This window comes from Bos indicus x Bos taurus, chromosome 5 (assembly GCF_003369695.1).
Source record: "Bos indicus x Bos taurus breed Angus x Brahman F1 hybrid chromosome 5, Bos_hybrid_MaternalHap_v2.0, whole genome shotgun sequence".
Lineage (NCBI taxonomy): Eukaryota > Metazoa > Chordata > Mammalia > Artiodactyla > Bovidae > Bos > Bos indicus x Bos taurus.
The window spans coordinates 50,472,446-50,495,148 of record NC_040080.1 but is presented as its reverse complement, the minus strand read 5'-3'; the positions used below and the strand labels follow the sequence as shown (position 1 = coordinate 50,495,148).

General features: G+C 38.6%; 1 protein-coding gene across 1 annotated transcript in view; it reads left to right on the top strand.

The window, feature by feature from the left end:
- POLR3B (RNA polymerase III subunit B) overlaps positions 1 to 22,703 on the top strand; it is a 115,773-nt gene that overhangs the window by 21,166 nt on the left and 71,904 nt on the right. Inside the window, exons 10-12 of the mRNA XM_027541892.1 lie at positions 5,401 to 5,523; positions 13,728 to 13,847; positions 16,103 to 16,237. Of these exons, the coding sequence (XP_027397693.1) occupies positions 5,401 to 5,523; positions 13,728 to 13,847; positions 16,103 to 16,237 (378 nt within the window). The remainder of the gene's footprint in view (positions 1 to 5,400; positions 5,524 to 13,727; positions 13,848 to 16,102; positions 16,238 to 22,703) is intronic.

The window sequence follows — 22,703 nt, the reverse complement described above, 5'->3', positions numbered from 1 at the left end:
CAGTTAGCAATGAATTTTGAGTAACTTTCCTCATCTATAAATAAAATCCACATCATTATTTTTACTAGGTATTCTATGGAATTCATGTATATAATATCTATTTAAGCAAATTCCTATAGTGGGACATGTAGGTGTCTTTTTTCCCTAAATTTTCACTCTTATGCACAGTGCTGGGCATCTTTATATATACATGTTTGTGTGTATTGCTGATTATTTTGTAAGACTTAATTCCTGGGAATGGGATTATATATTTTTTTAAACACTTACACGTTGTTTAATTTTCCCCCTAAATGTATTCATTACATTTTAATCAGCTGTGTATACTAACTAAAATAAATATTTGAAAATTTTTAGGTCAAATGAATACATTGGTCACACATAGTCACTTTTTTTGGGTCTCTCACTATAGAGTTGCTTTAATGAACTTGCTTATTAACCACAGTTAAGACCTTCCCATTTGGGAGGCAGCATAGAATGAATATTGGATGTCTTACCATCAGGCAGATCCAGGTTGATTTCCAGTCTCTTCACTTACTAGTCTGTGTGGCCTTGGATAGATTTCCCAGTCTTCCTGAGTCTTGGATAACTCATCTAAAGTGAGCATTTTACCTAAGTAGGGGGGCGGGGGAAGTTTCTTTGAAGAGCAAATGAGATAATATATTTTTTGCAAAGTAGACTGCATAGAAAGACAATGCTATTTCTTTTTAGTGAGTCTTCTTTACACATTTAACGTCAGAAGCCCGGGAAAATAAAGTAGGCTACCAGAGAAATCACATCATTTCTCTTTTTGTGTTGTGTGGCCCTAACACAGACCTTGACAGTCATTAGGACTTGATGGTTGTTGATTGTAGCCAACAATTGGCTAAAAGTGACAGAAGCAGCAGGGTTTCCAGACTCCATGCTGAGTCTGAATATGACGGATAAAGCTTTTAAGACCTAGATCAGCCTTATTTATGGACTTGAATTACAACAAAGGTTCTCCTGCCCATGAATCTTCCCCACTTTTATTTTTTGTACCCCTCAGTATTCAGCAATTGTGCTGTGATGGCATCTGCAGCCTAAAGATTTTTATGGAAAAAGAGGACAGATATCAAGGGGGCTGGGCATTGCATAATTTTGAAATTTTTGGTCTTTAAAGAGAAGAAAAATTAGAGTTCAAGTGAGTGAATGCAGTTCTTTTGTTATCTGCATGGACTGCTTCTGGTAATGATAGGTTGACTTCTGTCTAAAGAAAAATCTCTGGCTTCTGAATGTTAGATATTTTAAGAACTTAACCCTTTTCCCTTCTTCACATAATATGTTGCAACGTATCACCATTAGCTTGTGTATCATTCTCTTTTGCTTATTAGTATTCTTCTTTCTGTCTCTAAAAATCACACTTTTAGTCACACTGAGTGGATATCCAAGGAGAAGACTTCCTGCCACTTTTTAAAGAGCACGTCCCCTTATTTTTGTTCTTTTTGCTGATTGCCAGACTGGGTGACCTTCCGTGGGAATGTATTATCTCTGCTATTTTTTCATGCGGTTATTAAATAGCCTTCACTTTTGACTTATTCGTTAGGTGAAATGATTTCAGATATCTGGAGTACAGAGTTCCATATAAAGCTGGTTTTCAGATGTCTAAATTATGTCTGTAGAGCAAAATGGTTGGGCATTTTGCTGTCGTTTCCATAGCAGTATGTCATTTATTTGTAGCTGTGACTTCTGAAGGCTAAATAGTCATAAAGTCACTTCCGTCTTTGGAGCTGGAGCGTTATTGATGACGACCTGACTGAGTTATCACCCCGTGTTTCAGTGATCTGATATAGGAAGAATTTAGGGCTTTTAGAGCTAAGCTTTGGCACAGATCATTCTTCTGCATATAGGGTGTCATTTACTGTGTGACGTATCTCTGGCATATCTTTGTTTCATAGCGGAAAAATATTTGGAAGGCCTAAGCAGTCTGTTTAGATTCATGTTAGGCCACTCGAGAGTTTTGTGCAATTAAAGACTTGCTCCTTAGATCAGCATCAGGGCAACTTGAAGTGGCAGCTTCAAGGGAAGACTCTTTCGTTACTATTAAACACCAAAAGAGACAATCAAGAACACTGTCTTTTTTGCTTGGAGATTACTGAGCTAAAAAGTATTAAGGTGACATACGGACCTTCATGTGGTTTAGGTGTTGTCTTGCCGAACGAAAGGGGGCTGACCCAGAATGCATCTGCCGTTTCAGCTCTAGGATTCTGTTTGTTTCAGCGAGGTCTTTTCCTGCTGTATCGTTTTGCCTCCTTGGTTTGGCACCTGTTCTACACAGATCTTATCTCCTTTAGTGGTTTTTTTTGTTTGTTTGTTTTCTTTAGTGTTGGGGCTTTCCCTGAGAAGTGAGACTCCTTAGTTACAAAGTTTTATGTTTGAGATTTTAGAGAAAGATGACTGCAAACTATTGCCTTAGTGTTGTTTTTGTAAAAATATGTTAGTTCCATTGAAACCCATTATTTTGAGAGATTGACAGGTAAAAATTAACTTACATTCTAACTGGCTTTTCACAGAGAAGAACTGTCGTCTGTTATTTCTGAGTGGCTCCTTGGCAGACCACAAGGGATAGATGGTACTAGATAGATGCCATCACCATCAGAGTAAATGCAGCTCTGTGTTTGGTTAAAGGATAATCTAGGGTTGTTCTTTTTTTTAAATTAGAGCCGATAATTTTTTAGGATTGCTCTTCTTTAATACATGAAAGACTAAACGTTTGTGTGTTTTTCTTTTTTTGACTGCGCTAGGTCTTCATGGAGGCACACAGGCTTCTCTAGTTCATGGAGCCTTAGTAGCTCCACTGCATGTGGGATCTTAGTTCCCTGACCAGGGACCAGACCCGGGTCCCCTGCATTGAAAGGTGGATTCTTAACCACTGGACCACTAGGGAAGTCCCAGGAAGACTGTGTTTTAATGAATTTGTGTAGTGTTTAGAGTTGCTGTCTACTGTCCATTTGAATAAATGCATTGTATCAGACATGAAAACTGACATGAAAATTAACATATAAAAAAAAGATTTGTATCCTGAAAACTTCTTCATTTTGTTCACGAAACAAAAAAATTTTTCAAAACAAGTTGTATGCTTAAAATATTAAGTTTAGTGGATTTAACTCCCAAAGTTGGTTTATTAGTTATCTGTGCTGAGTAACAAATCACAACAGAGTCTCTGTTGGTCAGGGGTTTGGGCCCTGCTAGACTGAGTAGTCCTGGCTCAGGGTCTTTCATGAGTCGAAGCCGTGAAAACCTTTCATTCATGTCAGCTAAGGCCTCAGTCATCTGAAGAATGGATTGGAGCTGGAGGTGGCTGACCCTCAGGGTAAGAGACCTGGTTCCTCACTGTTGGCCCTTCCTTCCATGGGAGCTGGAGTATCTCCATGACATGGCCACTGGTCCCCAGAGGAGCCAGCAAGACTCCAGAGTCATACCGTGGTTCCTACATTTTATCTATAGAAGTGAGTCATTAAGTTTAGCCCACACCTAAGCAGAGGTGCATCTTGATGAGAGTGAAAGAGGAGAGTAAAAAAGCTGGCTTAAAACTCAGCATTCAAAAAACTAAGATCATGGCATCCAGTCCCATCACTTCATGGCAAATAGATGGGGAAGAAGTGGAAACAGTGACAGATTTTCTTTTCTTGGGCTCCATAATCACTGTGGATGGTGACTGCAGCCACAAAATTAAGACATTTGCTCCTTGGAAGAAAAACTATGACAAACCTAGACAGCATATTAAAAAGCAGAGACATTACTTTGCTGACAAAGGTCTGTATGGTCCAAGCTATGATTTTTCCAGTAGTCATGTATGGATGTGAGAGTTGGACCATAAAGAAGGCTGAGCACCAAAGAATTGATGCTTTCAAATTGTGGTGCTGGAGAAGACACTTGAGAGTCTGTTGAACTGCAAGGAGATCAAACCAGTCAATCCTAAAGGAAATCAGTCCTGAATATTCATTGGAAGGACTGATGCTGAAGCTGAAGCTTCAATACTTCGGCCACCTGATGCAAAGAGCTGACTCATTGGAAAAGACTCTGATGCTGGGAAAGATTGAAGGTGGGAGGAGAAGGGGATGACAGAGGATGAGATGGTTGGATGGCATCACGACTGAGTTTGAGCAAACTCTGGTAGATGGTGAAGGACAGGGAAGCTTGGTGTGTTGCAGTCCATGGGGTCGCAAAGAGTCGGCTGAACTACAGCTGAGCTACTGAACAACTGCAACTGTCCTAGCAAGCTTCAAAACTTTCAGTAAGCTTACATATGATCCTAAGATATCCAAATTGAATTTGTATGATACAGACTATTAAAATTCAAATGTAGAGTGGTGGAATGTGGAGCTGGAAGGGACCTGGTTTGCCCTGTCATGACAGAAATGAAGAAACGCAGGTGGAGGAGGTGATGTGCATTAGTGGTTGTCAGGCGTGTTGACATTCTCTGTCAACTTTGAAGAGGTGCCCCTTCCATTGTGCCCAGCGTGATGCTCTCCGTGTTCTGCATCAGACTCAGAATTTGATTTTCCCTGTCTCGTGTGTGGAGAAGAGCTAAGAACTAGATCGTCCAAGTTTAATAGACGAGTACCCCTGGTTCTCTTTTCTCTGCGTAGGTAAAGGAAGAATTTGAATACAAATGTAACTTTTCCCCTAACTTCTTAGAAGTGGAGTACTTTTCTGCCAGGATAGGTTTAGTGAGATTATGCTCTATTTCTTGATGTGGCAGAATGCCAGGCAAATGTGTGAAGGAGTGAGCCTTAGGATGACCATATGGAATCTACAAAGACTTGCGTTGCTGGCTGCCACCTTGAAACACTTAAAGATAAATGGGTTTTTTAAACCTAAGGGTGTTCTTGGTTTTATAAAAATCTCATTAAAAACCTACATAAAGTAGAGCTTGATATCTCTAGAATAGTGAGGTAAAACATCCTCTAGGAAAAATTCTTTGAGCCTAAAGGTGCATGATTTGACAGTTCTCAGAAAATTTTGTCTTGTGGCAAAACTTTTTGAGGATTCTGTTTATTTTCAGCCAGGCATATTTTCTGATTTGCTGCTCTTTGCCTTTTGTTTTGTTCTGTTTTCTCTTTTTTCAGTTTGCCTTTGTAATTGTGACCAGGGTCTCCACTCTACCGTCGTACTTCCTTGGATACTTGTAAATTGTAGAAGATAGTACACATGCAGAAAGTGCTTGAGAATGTTTGTTTTTCCTCTTCCTCATCAAAATTTCTGTTTCAGGTTCTTCTGCAGCTTGGGCTGTGACTGCCAATGCCAGATGGCACCGTTTCTGAGAAAAGAGCTAGCTTTTGCTTAGAAGTAATACTCACAAACAATGCCAAATTAGCATAAGCAAATGTCAGTGAGTTAACACAAAGCCCACACTCTTTCTATCTTTTCTTCCCTTCCTAGGCCATGGGTGTTGAGAGTGACCAGGAAATTGTGCAGATGATCGGAACAGAGGAGCACGTGATGGCTGCGTTTGGGCCCAGTCTGGAAGAGTGCCAGAAAGCTCAGATTTTCACACAGATGCAGGTGTGTCTTTTCACGTTGTCCTTCACTATGAAAGGGAATTAATTGAAGATTTAATGCTGCTCGTCGCTAAAGCATCAGATGCAGTGACTTTCTGGGGGTAGAGATTTGGGGTGGATGTTGGGGAGATGGGAGTAGTGGTCAAGGAGCTTCTTTGGCTCATTATTTGAGGGATTGGAGGAGTCTGCCTAGACAAATTATCGGCTTTGGTGTCCAGTTTAGAAGCAGAGGGACCAAGAAGCTTTTGTTCTAATGTAATAAATAGCAAGTATTTTTTTTTTGTATTTGCCTGGTGACACAATTTTTTAAACTACAGCACCTCTAGTGTAGAAAGCTTTTTTTTTTAAATGTCTTTCTCTTTAATATTCTTTTTTATTCCCTGCCTCAAGTTGCTTTCAGCATTCAGTTGTATGTGGTCTCTGTCTCTTTTGCTGAATTTTCAATGTTTCCAGCAAGAAAGACCCAGGCTCAGAACACATTTGCCACTGCAGAGCCTTCATTGACCTGTCTTAGGCACTTCCAGCTGGAACCTGTGGATTTTAGGACCAAAGATGAAGACAGGGAACTGTATATATGCTTTATTGTTGTTTAGTCACTAAGTCCTGTCCGACTCTACAACACCATGAACTGTAGCCTCCAGGCTCCTCTGTCAGTGGGATTTCCCAGGCAAGAATCCTAGAGTGGGTTGCCATTTCCTTCTCCAGGGGATCTTCCTGAACCAGGGATCGAACCAACATCTCCTTCTTGGCAGGTGAATTCTTTACAAATGAGCCACTTTGGAAGCCCCTTTATATATCCTAAACATAATCAAAATAATTAGACTTCCCTTCCCATGTGACAGGTAGCCCTCATGGCCATACTCAGGATTTTTAGTTATATGTTTGTAAGGTGCTTTGCTAAGCATAAATCAGTAGTGACCTTCCTCATGGCCATGCTGGTAGGTAGGATTTCCCTACTATAGAGAAGCACAATGGGCATTTCTTATTTATCCACGTGTACATTGTCTATTCTGTTAGGTTGCTTACATAAGGTATAAATTCCATGCTGCTTTTTTCTTGTCACCCAGGATGTTTATAGAGATAGCATTTTCCTTATATCTGTTAGTATGTGTTCTGAAAAATGAAATGAGTCTTGACATTTTCATAGACTGAACCAAACATTTAGGAAGATTGATTGTCATATGTAAATACATATAAATTCCAAAGCAGAAAATAGTAAGGATTATTCTTACCACTGCCTTCTTCTTTTTCTGTAGTTAATTAACCAGTCAACTCTAGTTATCAGGCAGGCAGCATCAGGAGAAGTTGTTTCGATTTCAGTTCAGTTCAGTCACTCAGTCGTATCTGACTCTTTGTGACCCCATGGACTACAGCACACCAGGCCTCCCTGTCCCATCACCAATTTCTGGAGTTTATTCAAACTCGTGTCCATTGAGTCAGTGATGCCATCCAGTCATCTCATCCTCTGTCATCCCCTTCTCCCACCTTCAATCTTTCCCAGCATCAGGGTCTTCTCAGATGAGTCAGTTCCTCACATCACATGGCCAAAGTATTGGAGTTTCAGCTTCAGCATCAGTCCTTCCAATGAATATTCAGGATCGATTTCCTTTAGGATGGACTGGTTGGATCTCCTTGCTGTCCGATGGATTCTCAAGAGTCTTCTCCAACACCACAGTTCAAAAGCATCAGTTCTTTGGCGCTCAGCTTTCTTTATAGTCCAACTTTCACATCTGTACGTGACTATTGGAAAAACCATAGCTTTGACTAGATGTACCTTGGTTGGCAATGTCTCTGCTTTTTAATAAGCTATCTAGGTTTGTCATAATTTTTCTTCCAAGGAGCAAGTGTCTTTTAATTTCATGGCTGCAGTCACCATCTGCAGTGATTTTGGAGCCCCCCAAAATAAAGTCTGTCACTGTTTCCATTATTTCCCCATCTATTTGCCATGAAGTGATGGGACCAGATGCCATAATCTTAGTTTTCTGAATGTTGAATTTTAAGCCAACTTTTTCACTTTCCTCTTTGACTTTCATCAAGAAGCTCTTTAGTTCTTTTTCACTTTCTGCCATAAGGGTGTTATCATCTGCATATCTGAGGTTATTGATATTTCTCCTGGCAATCTTGATTCCAGCTTGTGCTTCTTCCAGCCCAGTGTTTCTCATGATGTACTTTGCATATAAGTTAAATAAGCAGGGTGACAATATACAGCCTTGATGTACTCTTTTCCCTATTTGGAACCAGTCTGTTGTTCCATGTTCAGTTCTAACTGTTGCTTCTTGACCTGCATAGATTTCTTAGGAAGCAAGTCAGTTGGTCAAGTATTCCCATCTCTTTCAGAATTTTCCACAGTTTATTGTGATGCACACAGTGAAAGGCTTTGGCATAGTCAATAAAGCAGAAATAGATGGTTTTCTGGAACTCTCTTGCTTTTTCTATGATCCAGTGAATGTTGGCAATTTGATCTCTGGTTCCTCTCCCTTTTATAAATCCAGCTTGAACATCTAGAAGTTCACGGTTCACGTACTGTTGAAGCCTGGCTTGGAGAACTTGGAGCATTACTTTGCTAGCATGTGAGATGAGTGCAATTGTGCAGTAGTTTGAGCATTCTTTGGCATTGCCTTTCTTTGGGATTGAAATGAAAACTGACCTTTTCCAGTCCTGGAGCCACTGCTGAGTTTTCCAAATTTGCTGGCATATTGAGTGCAGCACTTTCACAGTATCATCTTTTAGGATTTGAAGTAGCTCAACTGTAATTCCATCACCTCCACTAGCTTTGTTCCTAGTAATGCTTCCTAAGGTCCACTTGACTTCACATTCCACGATGTCTGGCTCTAGGTGAGTGAGCACACCATGGTGATTTTTCACTGGGTCATGAAGATCTTTTTTGTATAGTTCTTCTGTGTATTCTTGCCACCTCTTCTTGTATCTTCTGTTTCTGTTAGGTCCATACCATTTCTGTCCGTCATTGTGCCATCTTTGCATGAAAAGTTCCCTTGGTATCTCTAATTTTCTTAAGGAGATCTCTAGTCTTCCCCATTCTATTGTTTTCCTCTATTTCTCTATTTCTTTGTATTGAGGAAGGCTCTCTTATCTCTCTTTGCTATTCTGGGAACTCTGCATTCAAATGGGTATATCTTTCCTTTTCTCCTTTGCCGTTTACTTCTCTTTTCATAGCTGTTTGTAAGGCCTCCTCAGAGAACTATTTTGTCTTTTTGCATTTCTTTTTCTTGGGGATGGTCTTGGTCCCTGTTTCCTATACAGTGTCATGAACCTCCACCCATAGTTTTTCAGGCACTCTATCAGATCTAATCCCTTGAATCTATTTGTCATTTCCATTGTATAGTTGTAAGGGATTTGATTTAGGTCATACCTGAATAGTCTAGTGGTTTTCCCTACTTTCTTCAATTTAAGTCTGAATTTGGCAATAAACATTTCATGATCTGAGTCACAGTCAGCTCCCAGTCTTGTTTTTGCTGACTGTATAGAGCTTCTGCATCTTTGGCTGCAAAGAATATAATCAGTCTGATTTCAGTGTTGACCGTCTGGTGATATCTATGTGTAGAGTCTTCTCTTGTGTTGTTGGGAAGAGGGTGTTTGCTATGACCAGTGCGTTCTCCTGGCAAAACTCTGTTAGCCTTTGCCCTGTTCTATTTTTGGTCTTCACTGAAAGTGAACTATTGGTGAACATGCATCTTCATTATAAACTGAAATTACATTGTAATTATGTGAAGAGAAAATGTTAAATACTTAGGAATTGGCTACATTTAGGGAGATACACTCAATGCTTTAAAGCTGTGTAATGTCTGGAAGAATAATTCAGCGAGATCCAGTATTCATATTATTGGAAGCATCATCATTGCTGGTCAGATAACTCTATCATTGTTAAGCTGTTTGAGCAGGAGTTAAAACAGTGGGTTGGAAGATCATTCATTTATTCCTCTTAAATAGATACTGACAGAAAATATTGGCTAGCTAAAAGTTACTAAAGTGAACTGGAGAAGTTCTTTTAAAAGATGAGAATATGTGATTAGCTAGGAAAGACAAACGTAACTCACATGAGACAAACAGGAAGTAGAAGTTTGAGATGGCTTGTTCTCTGTGTGCTGGATTAAAGCAAATATTAATTATTTGCAACTGACAAAAGGTTACAGAGGCACAGGTAGTCCAAAATGGTTGATGACTTGAACATATGAGTTCAGATCAGATGAGATCAATCGCTCAGTTGTGTCCGACTCTTTGCGACCCCATGAATCGCAGCACGCCAGGCCTCCCTGTCCATCACCAACTCCCGGAGTTCACTCAGACTCACATCCATCGAGTCAGTGATGCCATCCAACCATCTCATCCTCTGTCGTCCCCTTCTCCTGCCCCCAATCCCTCCCAGCATCAGAGTCTTTTCCAATGAGTCAACTCTTTGCATGAGGTGGCCAAAGTACTGGAGTTTCAGCTTTAGCAGTTAGGGCAACACCAATATTTTATGTTATTCTAAATAAAAATGTATTATCTTACATAATAGAACTTTTGACATGGCACTTCAGTAGATTGTTTAAAATATATGTTTTGTTTTGTTTTGTTTTAATGCCTCCCTTTTTAGTGACTCCTCTATTTATTCTGCTCATAAAGCCCTTTTGCTGCTACATTTGTCACAGATGTTTTACATTATCATTGCCAGGGGCTCTGTAAAATGGAGAAGAAATCAGTTACTACCTTTTTGGAAGGAGAGGATACACCAGGGGTAGCATCTTGGCTTGTTTTTAAAGCCGACTGGGCTCTTAACGCAGCCCTGACACTGTGCAGCCCTGGCAACTTTATCAGCTATTCTAGGGAAAAGTGACTTTCTGCTGCATCAGAAGGCGCCCCTGTATTCCTGTTTCTTCCTCAGGGAAGTGAAGAATCTTTAGCCTCTTCCCCAAGGGAATTGAAAAACCAAAATTTAATAAAGACAGCTAAGTTTAGGGAAAACTGAAGCGCCTGTCTATTCCTTGTTCCCCACCATCTGCTGACTTGCTTCAATCAATTCCTCAGTTACTACTTCTTGCTTTGTTACTGCAGCTTGTGTTTTAAAGGTCTTAGTTTGTTTTACCCTCTGATAGCCTTGTTTTTTTTTAAATCAGGAAGATTCTAGATTTGATCTCCAGTCTTAACAGAGATGTTCCAGTCAGTTTCAGGGACTATTTTAGTCAGGAATTAAAAAAAAAAAAATGACAAAATGTCTAGTAAGCAGGACATACGGGTAAGTAGACAGAATACAGTGTGATGCGAACACAAATGGAAGTACTCAGTTCTGTATATGTAAGGAATTAAAGAGCAGAGAGAAAGAAGTAGGGTTAGGAAAGGCTTCAAAGAGGAAGTGGTACCTGATCTAGGTTTTGAAGCATGGAAAAAAATTTTCCCAGGCAGGAAACTGGCAGCAGGAATTCCAGGATAAAGAATCAGGGATACCAGTCCTTTCTTATGACTAAATGGAAACCAGTGTTTTGGTATTAAAATAAGTGCATTAAAAAATGCACTTATTCCTCTCACAAAATAATAAGAACCACATGATCTTTTCAAACTTTTTTTATGGAAAAATTTCAAAATATAAAAAGTATACAGAATTGTATTATGAACCCCCATGTTCCTGTCACCCAGCTTCAACATGAAAAACACTTTGCCAGGGACTTCCCTGGTGGTCCAGTGGCTAAGACTCCATGCTCCCAGTGCAGGAGACCTGGGTTTAATCCCTATTCAGGAAACTTGATCCTGCATGTCACAACAAAGATGGAAGATTCCGTGTACTGTAACTAAGACCTGGTGGAGCTCAATAAATAAATATTAAAAACAGAAAAACTTTGCTATTCTTGTTTCATCTAAAGCTCTGTCTCTGCCTCACCTATTACTTGGTTAAGTTTTTTAAATTTATTTTAATTTGGGGGGAAAATTGCTTTACAGTGTTGTGTTGGTTCCTGCTGAGCAGCAACACAAATCAGTCATATGATTAGTTTTTAACATTTCACTTTTTAGGTAAAGTGTATATACACATAATATACAAGTCTTAATTGTATACTTTTTATAAGATACAGAATATTTCCATGACCCCTGAAAATTCCCTCATGCCTCTTCTAATCAGTTTTCACCTCTGTTTTTCCCCACTTTTCCTATTTTTTTCACCATAGATTAGTTTTGCCTATTCTAGAACTTTAGATAAGGAATTATGCAGTGTATACTTCTTGTTTTGTCAGCTTCTTTTGTTGAACGTATTGACTTAGATTGATCCAAGTGTTTCCCCGTTATGTTGTGTATCCATGTTCTTCATTCCTTTTAGTTGTGGAGTAGTGTTCCATTGTATGAATATACCAGTTTGTTATCTTTTCCTGTTGATGGACATTTGGTTTGTTTCACTCTTTGGCTGTTAAGAATAAAACTGCCGTAAGCATTCCTGTCTAAGTCTCTGCCTAGACAGTTTGGCATTTCTCGTGGATAAATAACTAAGAATAGAATCGCTGGATCAAAATGCAGTTGTGTGGAATAGTACTCAGCCATTAGAAAGAACGAAATAATGCCATTTGCAGCAATATGGATGGACCTAGAGATTGTCATACTGACTGAAGTAAGTCAGACAGAGAAGGAGAAATATCGTATGGCATCCCTCTATGTGGAATCTAAAAAGGAATGAATGATACACGTGAACTTACAAAACAAAGACTCACAGACTCAGAGAACAAACTTACAGTTGCTGATGGGGAGAAGGATCGGGGAAGAGATAGTTAGGGAGTTTGGGACTGACGTGTACATGTACATGTACATATCCATTTGAAATGGATAACCAGCAAGGTCCTACTGTATAATATGTGGAACTCTGCTTAATATTACGTGGCAGTCTGATTGGGAGGGGAGTTTGGGGGAGAATGGCTACATGTATATGTATGCCTGAGTCTGTTTACTCCTCACCTAAAACTATCACAACAGTGTTAATTGGCTAAACCCCAACCCAAAATAAAAAATTAAAAAAATAATCAGTTGTGTATGTAACTTTTATCAAGTCAGAACTGCCAGATGTGACGGTACCATTTTGCAGTCCCCCCAGCCATGCCTGAGAGTTCTGGTTGCTTCACGTCCTCACCAGCATTCAGTATTGTTAGTCTTTGTAACTTTAGCTGTTCCAGTTTGTTTTGGTGGTATTTCATTGTGATTTTAATCATGCATTTTCCAGATGACTAATAAGGTTGACTAATTTTTGTGTGCTTACTGTCTTCCTTTATAGTTGAAATCATGTAAATCTTCTGACTGTTTCAACACTATTTTCAGCTATTCTAGGTCTTCTGCTTTTCCATAGAAATTTTGAAGTCCAATCAATTTATGTTTTTTAACAAACCCGTCAGGAGTATAATTAACAATAAAAATCATCTTTAATTGTTTAATTAACAATAAAACATCTTTTGGTCAATCTGGAGAGAATTTTAATAGCAAGCCATCTTTAACTATATTAAATGTTCTAGTCAATGAAAATGGCATAACCCTCAGTTTATTTAGCTTTTGTCTTCTCACAGCAATGCTTTGTAGATTTCAGGGTAGAAGTCATACATGGTGTGATTCCTTTTTGAGGAGAGAAAGTACTCCCCCTTCCCCCAAAAGAATACTCACCCAAAGTGTTAACTGTCGACAGGATTCTCTTTGGGTGGAGGATTGATGGCCAAACTACTTATTTCCTTTGTATTTTCTAAACTTCCTATAATTGTCCTGTATCAATTTTATAGTAAAAAAACTAATTATAAAAAGGGAACTATTTTGTCATTGCTGCTGCTACTGCTAAGTCGCTTCAGTCGTGTCCGACCCTGTGTGACCCCAGAGACGGCAGCCCACCAGGCTCCCCCGTCCCTGGGATTCTCTAGGCAAGAACACTGGAGTGGGTTGCCATTTCCTTCTCCAATGCATGAAAGTGAAAAGTGAAAGTGAAGTTGCTCAGTCGTGTCCGACTCCTAGGGACCCCGTGGACTACAGCCCACCAGTCTCCTCCATCCATGGGACTCTCCAGGCAAGAGTACTGGAGTAGGGTGCCATTGCCTTGGTTTATGACAAATTTTTGTTTTTTTTAAACTAGGACCAATTCAGTTTTCTTTATAAAGGTCCTTGTCTTTTTTGCTTATAGTGTTATGTATGGGTAGCTACTTAATAAATTCTTTCTGATGTCATTCAAACATTATTGTAATATATTCTGTTTTTTAATAGGCATTAAAATATATCGGGAACAAAGTCAGAAGGCAAAGGATGTGGGGAGGTGGCCCAAAGAAAACCAAAATAGAAGAAGCAAGAGAGCTCCTGGCTTCTACCATTCTGACCCACGTACCAGTGAGTAAACCCTTTGCAATTGTGAATACTGATCACTGTGGTATCCATGAACTTCTGTTTGAGTACAAGTTTACATTAATTAAAGTCTAGTTCCATAAGAAAAGAGAGAAGCCTAAAGAGGACTCTCCGATGGCCTGCCAGGAAATAATCTTCCATTATCAAGAGTTTATTTATACTTAGAGAATGTTGCTATATTATGTCATCATCTGATCATGTTTATTGTCTTGATTCTTCTTTCAATCCAAAATTTTAGTTTTTTCTTTGATATTCAAATATATATTAACAATGCTGCTAGATTTCATCTCTGAAGGTCAGAGGTGGTGTTTTAGATATTTTTAAATAAGTTAAAAACAAGCTTACAGTGCCTTGCCTATATGTGTAACTTTTTGAAAAATTGTGGTAAAACATACAAAAAAATAAAATTTACTCTTTTTATGTGTATGTTTCTGTGGGATTATGTACATTCTCACTGTTATGTTACCATCACTGCCATAGATACTTCTTAAAATATTAGATGGGCTTATCTTTTAGACCTTGAGCTCACATTGTCCAATCTCCTTCACTTAGAAGGCAGATGCTCAGGTCCAGAAAAGCTGGATGATTTTTCTTGTCATCCAGCTGGTTAGTGGTCAGAGAGAGAGAGCTAGAATCCCATCTTCTGACTCTTGAACCAATGCTTAATATTTATTTTTATTAACTTACTATTAAACAGAGTTCAGCCATATTGGCAAGAGTCATTCTTCCCCTACTCTCACTTAATACATATGTACTCTTTCTAAGTTATAAAATTGTTAGTCATACTTATCTGGTAGTCTGGTTTATGTTGACTTTTAGCATGTGTATTATTCACAAATGATCTAATTTAAGAATTGCACATTCTACCTTCAGGGGCTGATTATGAATAATGAAAAGCTGAGGGAACAGTAGAAGTGAACAGTGACCACCTAAACACATGAAGATACAGCTTTCTTAGTTTGAAACACCTTGTTAGCCAAATAATGTGGGTCTATGATTTTGCCCTTTTGCTGCAATCTGTGTGTGCCCTTGATCTGATTCAGAGAATTAGGAAAGTAAAACAAATTTTATAATATGAATTCTTTATAAACAAGCCTATAAAATATTCCTTAGAACTGACAGAAACTTAGACTACTCTCAGTATTCATTGTTTGGAATGTAGAGAAAGAATTTACCTACTTCTCTAAGATTTTTGTCTCTCCAAATAAACCAGTGCAATGATTTCGCCAGTTTTGATTTAACTTACTGATTGGGCCAGATTCATTTATGTAGATTTCAGTTGTACAAGAGAAAATTGAAAAGAACATTTGCAGCAATTTACTTATCAATCTGTTCATTTATTCCATAGATGCTTGCTGAGTTCTGACAGTGTTTTAGTACCATTCCTGTTATTTATCGCTGCACAGCAAATATTTCCAAAACTTAGTAGCTTGAGATAACTGTTCATTGCTCTCTCTCAGGATTCTCAGGTCTGAAGGGGCTCAGTGATGGGGAAGGAGGTTCTTTTTTTTTTAATACTTATTTAGCGGCATCAGGTCTTAGTTGTGGCACATAGCTCTAGAGCACATGGGCCTAGTCGTTGGAGCTCACAGGCTCAACTGCATCATGTCATGTGGGATCTTAGTTCTCCAACCAGAGACAGAACCCGTGTCCCCTGCATTAGAAGGAGGATTCTTAACCACTGGACCACCAGGGAGGTCCCAGGAAGGAGGTTCTTGACATGAGTCTTATGAAGTTGCAGACAGATAGCAGCTGAGGGTGGAGTCACCCAAAGGCTTGACTGGGCTGAACATCAAAGATGTGTCATCAGTCACATCTCTGACTCCTCACTGCCTTTCCAAGTGGCCCTTTTCTCCCCAGCAGAGTATCCTAGACTTCTTATTTGGTGCTTCAGGACTCTTAAAAGGAAAGAAGTGGAAGCTGCTAGTTTACAAGCCAACCCAAAGATGGTGATTAACTCCACCTCTTCATGAAGGAATGGCGTGAAACATATAGGGAGGGAAGGAGTTGATGGTGGTCATCTTTGAAGAAAAACTGCCACAAGTACTGAGTACAAAGATGGAAAGTCATCATCTCAGCTTTTAGAAAGTTTATAGACTGGTTGAATTTTTTGAATAAGGAGAATCGTAACAATTCATTTTTTTCTTAGTTAAATATTATAGCATTGGTTATTTTCTTGAGGCACCTTAAATTTTAATGTGTAGAGTCTTAAACATTTTTCTCTAATTTCTGAATTACAGGTTAAAGAATTCAATTTCCGAGCCAAATGTATCTATACTGCAGTGATGGTGAGAAGAGTAATTCTGGCCCAAGGAGATAATAAAGTTGATGACAGAGATTATTATGGTAACAAGAGGTTGGAGTTGGCAGGACAGGTGATTTAACTATTTTATGTCAAATCTTATTTTCCTCAATAAAAGTTAATTTACTATTCATTTTAGATAGGAGGAAGAAACAGTTGAATGGAATATAGGTTTGTATATTGGAATATAAACATTCATACGTGACTTACTATCTCTTAGACTTAAGAATTTCTTGAACTATGAAAACTCTTAGCTCTTTAAATATGTTAGTAGTGTTACCTATATTGTATCTTTTTTGAGATGTTTATTTACTCTCATTGTGTTTAATGTAGAAAGTGATGTATGATATTAAGTAGTATCATTTATTCAGTTAACAGATGTCTATTAAACTTCTACCATGTGCCAGGCATAGTTATACAAGCTGGGTATAGAGGAAAAATAAGACAGACAAAGGTCCCTTTTCTATCTTGGGGCTTAAAAGAAGTGCCTTGATGTGGTGGTCTCTGTTAGTGTCCTACTTAGAGTTTACTAAATTCTTCAGACTGTAAATTTATGTCTAACTAACTTTGAGACATTTTTGGAACCTATTTCTTCAAATATCTTTTTTATATTATTCTCTGTTGTCCTTCTAACTCCAATTTATCTTGTTTGACCCTTTGATAGTGAGGCTCTGTTAGTTTTTTTTTTCCCCCAGTTTAGCGCTCTTCTTCAGGTTGGATAATTTCTATTGATCTATTTTCAAGTTCCCTAATTTTTCTTATGTTGTCTGTAACATGCTTACTACACTGATCCAATTAATTTTTTACTTAAGATGTTGTGTTTTCAGTTCTAGAAATTTCATTCTGGTACTTTTAGCTTCTGTTTCTCTACTGAGATTTCTTATTTGTTTATTCATCACAACCATGTTTTCATTTACATCCTTGAACCTTAACAGCTGTTTTAGAATCCTGGTCTCATTCCAACAACTCAGTCATCTTAGAATCAATCTCTTGATTAAATCAGTCAGTTAATTAAATATCTCTTTGAAAAAGTGATACATATTTTAAGCTGAGCCCTCAGACATTCCAGCTGAGACTTGAGAGGAGAATCCAGTCTCACACAATCTCTGGAACTGCATTCTGTTAAGAGACCTGCACGAGCAACATATGTCTTCAGGCAGTGGCCTTATTGGAGGAATTGGAAGAGGACCAGTGTTTCTGGAGTGTGAGGTGTGGGGGTGGTGAGAGAGGACATTGGAGAACTAGCACCATACGCCATGGGAAGGGGTTTGGATTTAATTGCTCCTGCAGTAGAGAATCACAAGAGAGTTATAATCAGGGAAGTGACACCATCAATTTCAGTTTAAAAGATCTTATTTGGAGATGAACCTGTCAAGAAAGTCCGGTTAGGAGACTGTGGCAGTATTCCAGATGAGTGATGGTGGCTGGGATCATAACAGCAGGTATTAATTACCACGTCTAAAATGTAAAAAACTGGAATTATAATTGTATCAGTTTTTTCTGAGAAAAAAATTAACACCTGGCATACTTGGGAAGTTGTTTGGTCAATGGCTAAGGCTAACAGGTGGGCTCTTGGCCACCTTCAGATTGACCACAGTTCAGGGGGTTGATTGTGTGTATCCCTGCCGCCAACAATCCCAAATTTTTACAGATCTTTATAATTGGAAAAGAAATCTTGATGTTCAGCTAGTCCTTTAAAAAAAATGTTGGTTGTTTGGAGGACTAAGGAATGGAGTTGAGAGGGGAGAGGAAAAGACTACCCTGTTGCTTAAAAAATTAGAATTAAAAAGAGGGTTCCCATGTGCAAGAAAACATTGCTTTATAAACAGTGTAAGAACATAAAAGGCATTGTGTTGGCAAAAATGTGTAAAAACAATAGCTGCTAATTTCACACCCCATGGGATGAGGGAGTATGAATGTGCTTCAGCTTTAGATAACAGAGCTGTATCCACTGGCCAGGCAGGTTCACAGAGCCTTCCCTCAGTCTCACTGCCACCAGAGGGCTGGCCGGCTGGCCGCCAATAGAGGTGTTAGCAAAACCTACCGGTTTCAGGCTTAATCTTTGCACCTACCTTTTCTCTTTCGGTAATGTGTTCATTATTTGCCGAGCATTACTCTATTCTTTGTCTGCAGATTTTTTTGTTTCTAATGCAGCTTGCTTTGTATGGGTGAGATATGGAATGGCACCAAAATCCGGCACCCTGGAAAGCCAGGGATTTCCACCCGGTGACAAAAGAATGCCGTCTTGACTTCAGAGATTGCCTAATCCCAGCTGTTCTGATAATGTAATTAAGGCTGCCTAATGTCTTTAATTTTGCAACCAGTTTGTGTGAAAAGGAGAATTTGGCACTCTGAAGGCTTAAACACTAAATAGCAATCTCAAGACGCCTAATTAGAATTCTCTGACATTAAGCTAATTGGTGAAACTGTATTTCAGCAGCTTAACTTCTTTATTAATTTTTTTTTTTTAGCATTTTCATTGAAAATCAATTGATGAGCTGTCAGCATTTTTTCTTAAATATAATTTGCTCTTTAGTGCTCCTGTCTTAGGCAGGCTGAAAGGCCTCATGCCAACAGTGAGAGGTATTGAATATTATAATATCACCAGCATTCCATCCCTTTTCATCATTTTACTCTTGACCTAAATAGTGTGGCTTATTGTGGGAATAGGCCTTGTAGCTTCTTACTGCTCTGTGAACTGGAGCACATTATTTCTCTTATGAAGAAATTTGAAGGGTGGAGAAATTTATTAATGAGGCCGTAGTTTTGTTGAGTGTGCTCTTACTCTTTACTTGTTTAGTACTGGAGCATTTCCTTGTACTTGAATCAGGGGGCTACAACAAATTCATCTAGGATCCCCAAAAAAACTTTATTGCAGTTTGAGACACAAAAGTCTTAAGTGTAAGGGACTAATTAAAACAGAGCTGAGCTTTTGTGGTTAAAGGTTAAGGGCATTTGCTTCTGTTCAGGATACTTATTCAAGTCCCTTTGCCAGTTTCCACAGGAAGTTGCTGAAATGGGCTTGTCCATCCCTCTCTTCCCCTGCACCTGCTTCCATTCCCATATTCTTTTTCATGAAGGAAACTGCTGGGTCTGAGTGGAAGAAAAGATTAAGCTCTCAGAGGAGGAAGTTTTCTTTTTAGAACACTTCTGACATGGTAAATCAAGGACCCTGGCTTTCCCGTCTGCAAAGTTGATTTTGTAGAAAAGTGGAAGGATGTGTCTTTTATCTTAAGGGAGAAGAGTATAAACTCACGTTCTACCTAGGAAATGCTTTCTTCCACAGTGGCTGGAAGAGACGACTCATTGGCTTTCATGTCTTCTAAATTATGAATCAAAAAACTACCTGTGGGTTGTAAACATTCAAGAATACAGTGTGGAATTTGGAAAATCTTTAGCTTATAAGATTTTCCTGAACTTCAGAATTCCTGAATTATGTAAGGAGTGCATATATAATGTCCTCCGATACTACATTATTGTGCTAGGTAGCTTAAATTACATATATATCCAACTGTTTTATTCCTCTATAAAGGAATAAAAAACAAATGTAATTGATTTTTCAGGGGAATTTAAGTAGTTGTAATTTTATATTTGATTATTGAAGAAGTATGCCTATTATTTTTTGGTCATAAGCCACTTACTTAGTTTTGTGAACTGTCTATAAGTGGTGTTCTGGTTTTGTCTGTTGCTGCATTGTATGGTATCTATCTCAAAACTTAAGACAACCACCACTGTCTTAAGTGGCTTAAGACAGCCACCATTTTGTTATATCTCACGATTTTGTGGGTCAGGAATTCAGGTATGATCCAGCTGTGTAACTCTTCTGTATCACATGGAGCTCAGTTGGTAGTGTTGTGCTGGAGGTGCCGGGATGCCTGGAAGGCTGGGCTCAGCTCCGTCTTGACCATGGCAGCACTGTGACATCAGAGTGGCTTAGGACTCAAGTGGTTTCCCATGCACAGGAGAATCTGCGTGACCTTAATGAGTTCGTCTTAAAAGTCACATCTTCACTAACTTTATTGGAAAAAAAGCAGTCACAGCCCTTGCCTGAATTGGGGCAGGAGGAGACATAGCAAGCAGAGATTTGGGCAAAATTTATCTACATTATCTTGGGATTTTCTCCCAAGATTAAGTGGGTAGTGGATTTGAGGATGTAAATTTTATTTGTGGTTATCTCCTTTCTGTGACTTTCCCCTCACTTTCCAGCTACTGTGGTGGCTGGTATCTTCTCCCTCTGATCCTTCTATCCAGTAAGACTGTGGGTCTTTCTCTGAGTTTTAGCCTCTAATGTCACCTGGACCCTTTTTGCTAATGTCTTCTACCCTTAGTTGAAAAGCCTTCAAAATGCAAATGCACTTTTGATAACTGTCAAGTTTCCTCCAGTTTCTGTCTGCATTTACTCTGCAGTGCTGTCAAATAGTTTTAATATTTTGTCCAGAGTTTATAATTTTTATCAACAAATGAGTCTCATAGGAGCTACTCCCATCAATTCTGAAACAGAACCATTCTAGTCTATTTTTATGACTTTCCGTTCCCCATCCCATTGATTTGTTTTCCGTGGTTAACATGGTTTAATGTCATTTATTTTCTAATATTTAACATAAAGAGTAAAAGTAAAAATGTCACATATATGTAAGTTATGAAGGTGACAAATTAAATCACCTCGAATCCACTATCAGTTTAAGTAATTCTTAATAATTGACCACTAATTGCCATTTCATTTACTTATATATTTCTTCCGTACTCTGTCCTTTTCTTTCTCCTACTACCCTGAACTTGTGTACTTATTGTTTTCTTTTTTATTGTATCATTTATTTAAAAATTTTAAAATATTTATTACAGTGTGTTTTGCTTTTTTTTATTGAAGTATAGTTTATTTAGTCTTGTGTTTAAGATGTACAGCAAAGTGATTCAGTTATATATGTGTGTGTGTGTGAGAGTATACTATATTTATATTCCTTCTCAGATTATTTTTCCATTTTAGGTTATTACAAGATACTGCATATAATTCCCTGTGCTATACAGCAGGTCCTTGTTGTTTATCTGTTTTATATATTGAGTCTGTATCTGTTAATCGTAGCTCCTAATTTATCCTCTCCCCACCCTTTCCTTTTTGGTAACCTTAAGTTTGTTTTCTGCATCTGTGACTGTATTTCTATTTTGTAAACAGGTTCATTTGTACCATTATTTTAGATTCCACGTGTATCATACTGAGTGAAGTAAGTCGGACAGAGAAAACAACTATCGTATGATATCACTTATGTGTAGAATGTTTTAATTTCATTCTTTTACATGCACCTGTCCTGTTTTCCCAACACAACTTATTGAAAAGACTGTTTTTTCTCCACTGTGTGTTCTTAAATATGTTTGGCTGCACTGCATGACATGTGGGATCTTAGTGCACCCACCAGGGATCAAACCCACACCCCTTGCACTGGAAGTCTGGAAGCATAACCACTGGACTGCCAGGGAAGTTCCCCTATTGTGTATTCTTGCTTCCTTTGTCATAAATTAATTGGCCATAAGCGTGTGGGTTTATTTCTGGGCTTTCTGTTCTATTCCAATGATCTCTGTTTTTTATGCTAGTGCCATACTGTTTTGATTATTGTAGCTTTGTAGTATAGTCTGAATTCAGGGCGTCTGATCCCTTCAGCTCTGTTCTTTCTCAACATTGTTTTTTATTAAAACAGTTCAAAAGTTTCTCTCTTTAAATGTGATGATTTAGTTGCTAAGTTGTGTCTGACTGTTGTGACCCCATGGACTGTAGCCTGCCAGGTTCCTCTGTCCGTGGGATTCTCCAGGCAAGAATACTAGAGTAGGTTGCCATTTCCTTCTCATTGGGATCTTCCTGACCCAGGAATTGAACCCAGGTCTCTTCCATTGCAGGCAGCTTCTTTACTGACTGAGCTACAATGGAAGCCCCATATTTTTTAAATAAAGATTTCTTTAAAATTTTTATTTTTGGCTGCACTGGGTCTCTCTGCTGCACACAGTCTTTCTCTAGTTGTGGTGAGTAGGGCTGCTCTCCACTTGCAGTGCATGGGCTTCTCATCATGGTGGTTTCTCTTGTGGAGTATGGAGTCCAGATATGCGGGCTTGGTTGCTCCTCAGCATGTGGGATCTTCTGGACCAGGGATTGAGCCCATGCCCCCTGCATTCTCAGGTGAATTCTTAACCACTGGACCACCAGGGAAGTTCCCTTAGGATTGTTTTGGCTATTTGGGATCTTGTTTCCATACAAGTTTTAAAATTACTGGTTCTGGGTCTCTGAAAATTGCCATTCGTAATTTGGTAGGGATTGCACTGCATCTATAGTTTGTCTTGGGTAGTATGGTTGTTAATAGTATTGATTCTTCCAGTCTAAGAGCTCAGTATTATTTTTGTATGTTTGAGTTTTATAAGAATAGATTCGTATCATATACATTCTTTTGCAACTTTTTTCTTCACTTAACATTGCTTTAAAGATTCATCTATATTGTTTCATGTCACTGTATTTCACCTTCACATTCAATGTGTAAAGGTATGATACAAATGATAAA